Source organism: Tupaia chinensis, unplaced genomic scaffold (genome assembly GCF_000334495.1).
Source record: "Tupaia chinensis unplaced genomic scaffold, TupChi_1.0 Scaffold000477_1, whole genome shotgun sequence".
NCBI lineage: Eukaryota > Metazoa > Chordata > Mammalia > Scandentia > Tupaiidae > Tupaia > Tupaia belangeri.
In genome coordinates, this window is record NW_006159986.1 from 4068013 (window position 1) to 4077174 (window position 9162).

Consider the following 9162-nt stretch of genomic DNA (forward strand, 5'->3'; position numbering starts at 1 on the left):
TAGGCCCGGTTCGCCTCCCGCAGGTACTTCAGGAGGATGCCGGCGGCTGTGAGGAGGGGCGCAGGGGAGGGTCACTCGGCCGCCCTCCTCGCCCACTCCCTCACCTCCCGGGCCTGCCCCGCGCCCAAGCCGCCGTTACCTCCCGCCGCGGCTTCCGCCCGCCCTTTACTCATGGCCTTCTTTCGCACACCTTCCCGCCCGCAAACTCGGAAAGCCGGACGTCGCAGTTGCTCCGGACAACGGCTCCTTCCGGCAGCGGGGAGGGGCCTCAAGCTGTGATTGGCTCATAGGGGAACAATGGCGCCATCCTTCTCGGATGCCGTAGTTCGCGTCCGCCCGGAGCCGGGGGCTGAGCGCAAGCGGCGGCTGGCGCAGGGTTTTGAAGCTCGCCTTCCGTCTTACTCCAAACGAAGGCTGTAATGAAAACGCACCTTCAAGTTTCAAGGCCCAGGTTCAGCCGCGGCTGAGCACCAGTGATCTTGCGCTAGGGAGCGTTGGGACGGAAAGAGGCTTCAGGGGTCAGTCACACGGGGCCAGCGCCTAGCTCAAGGTCGCAGGGCTAGTTACCCACAGGGACGTGTCGTGATCGTACGCGCTCTTTCGTCGGCTAGTTCTATCACTTGTAGTATAGGAATAGATTCTTAGAGGAGGGTGGTCGTAAAAGCTGAACGGAAAACGTGAGCGTCGTAGAGCCCAACACTGCTCTTGTTACCAAGCTTCGCACACAAGGGGGCGCCCAGTACCTGCTGTGCATCGAAAAGGAAAGGCTGGGGAGGTGGCTACTCTTAAGCCACAGAACTTGTTTCTTGTTAGCCCTCAAGGCAACAGCTGGCAGGTGCTTTCCACTCCTGACCACAGTGGCCAACGGAACAGAGCCTGAAATAAGTTATTTCTAGTTTCTGAGGTCATTTGAAGACCAAAGAGCAGCTGTCCCTGAAGCTGAGACCACCCAGTGGAGGTGCGTGGTGCTTTTTAAAGCCTTCTGCTACCTAAAACCTCAACCTTTGAGGGGTGCTTGTCTCTGAATGTTTAGGGGATAACACTAAAACTTTAAAATGATGGAACTGCAAGCTAACTGACAGCCACAAGAGTGCCAGTTATCTAGGGGGCTAGCAGCTAGCGCAATGGCTATGTCACTAGACTCCCATATAGTCCACCGCGGTTCGAGTCTCGGACTCGGTGGTTTAAACTCACACCAGGCGTGTGTGCATATGTGCTCAAGATCCCGAGAGGAGAATGAAAGAAAAGGGATTGCGGTGTGGCCATCTCCGCCCCCGCCACCACCACCCGGGGGTGGGGTGGGGAGGAGGGAAGAGGGGGAGTTTGGGGGAGGGGGGTGATTTCTTGATTTCTGTCTTTCTGCGAGCGCACACGCCCTATAGCAAAAAAAAAAAAAAGTGTCAGCTATCTTCACTCCTGGGCTCATGTTAAGGTGATTATTCTGGTCATCAGAGGAAAAAAGTGGGCAGGTGAGTCATCATTCTGAGGCTGTCAGCTCAAATGAATTAGAATTCTGATTAACAAAAGACTTAGCAAGGGTAGGATACCAATCAACATCAGTCTCTTACAAGATCGTTCTCATACAAGATTTATTCCCCAGCACCCACCCACCCCCAATTCACAGTGGAGGACTAAGGAGATTCAGAGCAGGATCCCCCAGGTATAAGAAACACCTTTCAAAGATTTTGCTCTTTCCTTCCCTCCCTCTTGGCAATTCCCAAGGTCTGAAGCTACACACACTCATGCAACACACAAAACCCCACTCATTTCCCACATCTCCCATATTTTCCACATCAGAGCTCACCTGTAAGACAGCTGGGCTCTGAGAAGAGAGCCGGTGTCTAAAGTCTGTTTGAGAACCCTAAAGTGGAGGACGCCATTACCCCTGACCTTCACACAGAGGTAAGTTGACTATGAGACAGCTCGTCTCCCTTCTCAGTGTTAACTTTCCACTCCCTGGCCTCTGTGCCTTGTCCATCATCCAAGAGCAAACATTAGCACACCCCCACCTGCAGCACAGGAAAATGGGCTCTGTCCAATATCCCTCACCCAAGTATGGGGGTGTTGGGAGAGTGGTCCCTGAGGATCAGGAAAGGGTTGATGCAAAGGGGAAGAGGATACAAGAGTTTGGCTTGAGCTCTGATTGGAGAGGCAGAGAGAGGCTATAAACTGGCACAGGGTTAGAATTACCACATGGGGGATTCGGTGTACATGATTTTTACTAGGGCCACAAACCCCATAGGGAAGGGTCTCTGCTAATAATGGACAAATCCTTGCTAACTGGGCCCTCTTTAAATGAGGCCCTGCCAAGTTGGGAAGCAATAAAAAATAAATGTTGTAAAAGAGCTGAACGGGGTGTTAGAAAAGCTGGTGCAAGAACTGATGGCTCCTAGGATGAATGCCATGGAGCCATCTGTAAAGTGCTACTTGGCCATCCCCATGGAATTATTGCTTCTCCAAAGGAGAAGCAGGGGAAGGAACAGGAACATAGAAATGGGTATGGTATTGCTTTGCTCACTGCTCAGGCTGATGGTCAGATGGAGCCAGGGGTTAACAGCACCAAAGACAACCACACAGCTCTCGAAGATTTGGTGAGACCTTGAGACACAGGCACTCACTACCCTCCCAGCCAGCTGACCCCCATGGTCCAAGGTGATGTGGAATAGGCCTATCCCCACATCATATTCACATTTCTTAAATTTCACAAGCAATATAATGGAGCACTGGAGGTCAGGCCTCAAGAAATGGGGATAGGCTAGAGGAGAGGGAGGTGGCCTGCCAAGCCAAAGGGCAAACCTGCTCTTGAAGAAAAAAAAAAAGGTCAAATCCTGGTTGGACAGAAGATGACAATGTAACTCTTCAAGCTGCTGCCTGACTTTTGGGGCTCTAGGGAGGTGATGAAGGGAGGAAGGGAGGGAGGGAGGAAGGGATGAGTTCTATCAGTGAGGGCCCCTAAACACCCACACCTAAAAGCAAACAGCAGCACTTCTTGAAGGGGAACCAATATCCCTGACTACTTCGTTCCCCAAAGTACCATCCTGATGGAAGAGAAGCCTCCCTTGGGGGAGCACGCTCACTTCTGTGACTGAGCTCAGAAATGGGTGTCCAGCTGGTAGTGGGGAGTGAGGATCCTCTCTTAGCAGCCCTGTGAGCATCAGCTAGGCCACCCAGCATAAAAATGTAATTCAGGGGATGGGACCTGGGTTCTTCTCTGCCCTGTCACCCTAAGTGGGAAGGGGAGAAAAAAACCCTAAACCACAGTGACCCTCAAAAGCAATCTCTGCCTCAGTGGCTCCTGGAACTGGCAGGGTCCAGCTGATTCAGCTCCGACTGGTCCAGAAGTTCAAAGTCATCCCCCTCAGCGTCAGTGTCCAGGTCTGAACTGGGGGCACGGAGAAAGCCTCTGGCTGCCCTCCGGGGAGGTGGGCCAGAAGGGTCTGGCTGGGAGGCCCCTGACAAGGCCAGCTGGATCATACCCTGGGAGACCAGGCTGGCAAGGTTGCTGGTAAGGTTGGATCCTACAGGCAGGGCACCAAGCAGGAGCTCTGGCAGTGCAGCCTCATCCCGGCTGCCAGAGGCTGGGGCCGAGGCCCGGGGCACTTCAGCTGCAGGTGTGGAACGGTACACCAAGCTGGGCATCCCAATGCTGGTGTCGTCCTCATCATCCAGGCAAGCAGGATCCACATTAATGGAAGGGAAGTCTGGAAGGTCTCTGGCAAAGGATTCCTCTGGATCACTGTGACCATCTAGGTCTGGGAGAATACAGGGGTGTCAGACATGGCAGTTTCTTGGACCTCCTGAGCTCCAGCTCCACAAAAAAACCCATATAACCATACTTTTTTCACCATGGATTTCTCAGGGTGAAGCAAAACCCATGGTTCTGGTTAGCTTTTCCCCTTCATCTACAGGCGGCTGTGATCTCCACTCTCCAAAGAACTCCCTCTCTCTTCCTCTACCCTGTCCTGATGAGGTGAGAGCCTGAGGCTCTAAGCAGGCTTTAAGAAGAGCGGCAGGGCCAGCACTACAGCTTAGTGGTTAAGGGAGCCCAATTCCAGATGGTCAACCAGGGTCTAGATCCTGGCCCTGGCAGCTTGAAAAACATTGCTAGGTGTGTCCATGTGCATGTCCCAGATTTCTACAGGATGGAGAGATGGAGAAGGGACTGTGACATGACCATGCCCCAGTGGAGGGTGATTTCTCCACCCTCCCCACCCAACCCTGTCGAGTACACACGTCCTCTGGCAATTAAAAATATATACATATATGGGACCAGCGGTTAGTGTAATGGCTATGTTGCTGAACTCCCATGTAGTCGACCACAGTTCAAGTCCCGGACCTGGTGGCTTAAACTCATACCGGGCGTGTGTCATGCATGCCCAAGATCCGAAGAGGAGAATGGAGGAGAAGGGACCACGGTGTGGCCATCCCCGCTGGGGGGTGATTTCTCGCTTTCTATCTCTCTGTCTCTCTCTGTCTTTCTGGCGAGTGCACACACCCTATAGCAAAAACCTCTCAAAAAAAAAAAAAAGGTATATACACATATATATATATATATATATATACACACACACACACACATACAACATACACACACACACACACATATATATATATCATATATGTCATCAAGGGGCCAGCTTGATGACAGTGATTATGGTGTCTAGACCCCACATGGCTTACTGGACAGTACACTGGCAGCTTGAAAGATACGCCAGGCACATGTGCATGCATGCCCAGAATCCCGAGATAAGAACAGAGGAAAAGTGATTGTGGTGTGGTTATCCTTGGGAGGTGATTTCTCACTTTTCCTGTCTCTCTGCCTCTCTCTAGTAAGTGCACGTGCGCTATAGAAAACTTAAAGAACAGTAGTGTCAGTGCCATTCCTCTGTACTGACACCCCTTGGGCACTCTGCCACCTAATCCACAGCTCAGAAAACAAGAGAAGGGAGTACTAGTAGCTCCTCTGTCCAGAGAAGCTGATTGAGAGGCAACTCATTATCGACTCAGGTCAAGGTTCCCCTCACCTTCAGAGCCTTCTGTTAGAGGTGTTTGGCCTCTTGAAAGATTGAATGTGCCGTTGTCTGTACAGGAGACCTCAGCATCTGAGTGCTCAGAGTCTGTGATGGCCAACTCCCTGGCAGCAGTAGAATCATCCAGCTTAGGAGAAGAAAAAAATGATAAGCCTGAGGAGATGAAGTTATTAGAAACTGAGTGCAATCCCCACATAGCTTTACAAATTATCCAGCCCTGAAGGTTACCCTACAGCCATCAGTGTAAACAGGGACAGAAAGGGACTTCAGTTAAAAATCTCGACTCCTTTTAGTCTCTCTTGAGCATAGAAAGAAAAGCAATCTTAGGTGTTAATTAGCCATTCATTCTTAAGCAAATAAATGATACAGAGATTACTTTTCCCAGGTAGCCAAGACACTGTATACTGCCAGACTGGGGTGGACTGGTCTGTTTAAAAGACGATCACTTCGGGAACCAGCAGATGGCATAATGGTTATGTCGCTGGACTCCTATGTAGTTGACTACAGTTTGAGTCCCGGACCCGGTGGCTTAAAACTTATGCCAGGCATGCATGCCCAAGATCCCGAGAGAAGAATGGAGGAAAGGGGATTGTGGCATGGCCATCCCCCCTGGGGGGTGATTTCTCACTTGCTGTCTGTCTCTCTGGTGAGCGCACAGGCCCTATAGCAAAAATCTCTCAAAAAAAAGATCATTTGGGAGCCATGGAGGTTAAGATAGCTGGATTCCCACATAGCCGACTGTGCAGTTGAATCCCAGACCCAGCAGCTTGAAAAACACACCGGGTACATGTACAGACATGCCCAAAATCCCAAGAGGAGAATAGAGGAGAAGGTACTGCAGCATGGCCATCCCCCACACCTGCCAACCCAGAGGGTGATTTCTCACTTTCTCTCTCTCTCTGGGAGCACATGCTCCCTTATAGTAAACACTAAAAACTAAATAAACAGACACAAGAGATTGCTGATCCCAAGTTCAAACAGATCTAGGCGCAAAATCCCAATATAACACTAGTTTCTCTCCTCCTCACTGCCTTTGGAAGCAAGGGACATCTCGGAGAGCCCATGATGAGTTTGAAACCTGGTACTGCCTAAATGTGAAATGCCAGACAAGAAAACTGGTAGTGAAGCAGCTCCCATACTCAAGATACCTGAGGACAGAAGGCAGCAAGCTCCTCTTCGCTGTCACTGTGGTTGTCCAGGGCACGTTCTGGATGTAGAGCTCTGCGGCGCACTAGACAGAAAGAGCAATGGCCTTGATACTTTGGAGGGGAAAACCTCTTTTGATTTCACAGGGCTAAAACCAGAACACAGGATGGGGCCGGTAGGTGGTGTGGTGGTTAAGGGCACTGGACTCCCACATGGCCAACCACGGTTCGAGACCCAGACCTGGGGGCTTGCTTTCTCACTTTCTCATTCTGTCCCTCTCTGGTCAAATTTAAATAAATAATAAAAAAGAAAGAGAGAGAAAAAAAAGAAAGAAAAAGTTAAATAAAATAATCCTTAAAAAAAAAAAAAGCACAAGAAATAAAAGACCTTCTGAGCAGGGCCCTGAGCCTACATAATACCTGAGTCTGAGAACATGGGAAAGAACAATCTCATCCAACGTCCCTCCCCCACCAGCCCACACAGTTCTGTTCTGGTCAGAAGACCTACTACCCGGCTTGTCAATGATTCTCAGAATTAGCTAGGGACAGGCAGACCTGCTATCACGGTGATCAGTGGACACCATGATAGAGAGGGCAAAGAGAGGCCCACTTTAGTTAAATCAGGCTTTTGAAGATTGAAAACATTCAGCTGGCTGCCCCATGGGGCCCAAGCCTGGGTGACCATTGAAGGCCAATGCTCAGAGACACCCAGCCTGACAAGACCACCGAAGAGGGAAAAGTTCACACTACCATCATTAATTTTTTGCGTGGATCTCAGGCTAGAACACATCTGACCTCTGTGGTAGCAGTTTTTTAATCACCTTTGGAAGGCAGTTTTTAGTTGTGAAGACAGGCAAGGCTTAGGAGTTGAGGGGTCAGCAGTAGTGTGGTGGTTAAGAGCGCTGGACTCCCACAGGGTCAACTGCAGTTTGAGTCCCGGACCTGGTGGCTTGCTTTCTCACTTTCCTCCCTCTCTCACTCTCACTCTCTGTCACTCTCTGGTCAAATTAAAAATAAGTAAATAAAGTTAAATAAGTAATTCTTAAAAAGAAAAAAGTAGTTAAAAAGACTTGCTGGGACTAGCAGTTAGTGTAATGGCTATGTTGCTGAACTCCCATGTATCGACCGTGGTTTGAGTCCCAGACCTGGTGGCTTAAACTCACACCAGGGGTGTGTACGTGCATGCCCAGGATCCTAAGAGGAAAATGGAGGAGAAGGGATTGTGGCGTGGCCATCCCCCTGGGGGGTGATTTCTTCCTCGCCTTCTGTCTCTCTGTGTCTTTCTGGCAAGCGCACGCACCCTATAGCAAAAACTTCTCAAAAAAACAAAACAAAACAAAAAGACTTGCTCAGACATTTACTAACTGTAAGCTTTAATTTCTTCAACTAGAAAAGGAGGATAATACCACCTACTTCTTCTCAAGGTTGTCATAAAGGGTAAATAACAAGAGGTATGGAGAGCAGCCAGCATAGTTCTCCAGCATATGGGAAGTGCTACATAAAAATAAAAATAAATTTAAAAAATTTAAAAAGCTGCTAGGGGCTGGTAGGTGGTGTGGAGGTTAAGGGTACTGGACTCCCACATGGCTGACCACAGTTCGAGTCCCAGACCTGGTGGCTTGCTTTCTCATTTTCCATCTCTCTCTCTTTCTCTTTCACTCACTCTGCCCCTCTCTGGTCAAATTTAAATAAATAAAGTTAAATAAAATAATTCTTTAAAAAGACAAAAATGCTGCTGGGGGCTAGCAGGCGGCATGGTGGTTAAAGCACTAGATTTCCAAATGGCTGACCATGGTTCAAGTCCAGGACCTGGTGGTTGCTTTCTCACTTTCCTTCTCTCTCTGGTGAGCACACAGGACCTATAAGAAATAAATAATAATAAATAATTCTTAAAAAAAAAAAAAGTTGCTGGGTTGGGCCCTCAGCCTAGGTTAAGGGAGTCAGATCTCATGTGGCCAACCAGGTTTGAGTCCCGACCCTAGGGACTTGAGAAACACACTGGATACATATGTGTGTGCCCCCGGTCCTGAGAGGATAGAGAAATGGATCAGGACTGCGGCATGACCACATCCCACAGTGGTGCTTCTGCCCTCTCCCTCTCCGTTTATCTTTCTCTAGCAAGAATTTTCTATTTTATACTTTTTTTTTTTGGAGGTTTTCACTATAGGGCGCGTGTGCTCGCCAGGCAGAGAGAGACATAGAGACAGCGAGAAATCACCCCCCAGGGGGGATGGTCACACCGCAATCCCCTCTCCTCCATTCTCCTCTCGGGATCTTGGACACGCAAGCACACGCGCCCGGCATGAGTTTTAAGCCACCGGGTCCAGGACACGAACTGTGGTCGACTACGTGGGAGTCCAGCGACATAGCCATTACGCTAACTGCTGGTTCCCAAGAATTTTCTTTTTTAAGATTTATTTATCGGGGGAACCAGTGGCTTAAAACTCACGCCAGGCGCGTGTGCGTGCGTGCCCAAGATCCCGAGAGGAGAATGGAGGAGAAGAGATTGTGGCGTGACCATCCCCTCTGGGGGGTGATTTCTTGCTTTCTGTCTCTATGTCTCTGTCTGGCGAGCGCAGGCTCCCTATTGCAAAAACCTCTCAAAAAGAAAAAAAAGAAAAAAAAAAAGATTTATTTATCGGGGCCGGCAAGTGGCAATGATGGATAAAGGCGCTGGACTTCCACATGGCCGACCACGGTTCAAGTCTCGGGCCTGGTGGCTTGCTTTCTCACTTCCTCTCTCTCTCTCTGTCTCTCTCTGATCAAACTGGAAAATAATAATGATCATAATAATAAAGTTAAAATAAAATAATTCTTAAAAAAAAAAGATTTATTTATCTACGGGGCCAGCAGGTGGCGTGGTCATTAAGGCACAAGATTTATTTATCGGGGCCGGCAAGTGGCAATGATGGATAAAGGCGCTGGACTTCCACATGGCCGACCACGGTTCAAGTCTCGGGCCTGGTGGCTTGGTTTTTCCCCTTCTC

General features: G+C 49.5%; 2 protein-coding genes across 2 annotated transcripts in view; both read right to left on the reverse strand.

Annotated features, from left to right (window-relative positions):
* The window catches only part of PSMC3IP (PSMC3 interacting protein), a 5426-nt gene extending 4336 nt beyond the window's left edge, over positions 1-1090 (reverse strand). The window contains 1 exon segment of the mRNA XM_006156016.3: positions 140-1090. Within this exon segment, the coding sequence (XP_006156078.1) occupies positions 140-173 (34 nt within the window). The 5' untranslated portion in view covers positions 174-1090.
* An 806-nt stretch (positions 1091-1896) lies between these two features.
* Positions 1897-9162, reverse strand: part of RETREG3 (reticulophagy regulator family member 3) — a gene marked incomplete at its 5' end in the record, with an annotated part of 30667 nt that continues 23401 nt past the window's right edge. The window contains 3 exon segments of the mRNA XM_014590695.2: positions 1897-3752; positions 5025-5157; positions 6179-6261. Of these exon segments, the coding sequence (XP_014446181.1) occupies positions 3286-3752; positions 5025-5157; positions 6179-6261 (683 nt within the window).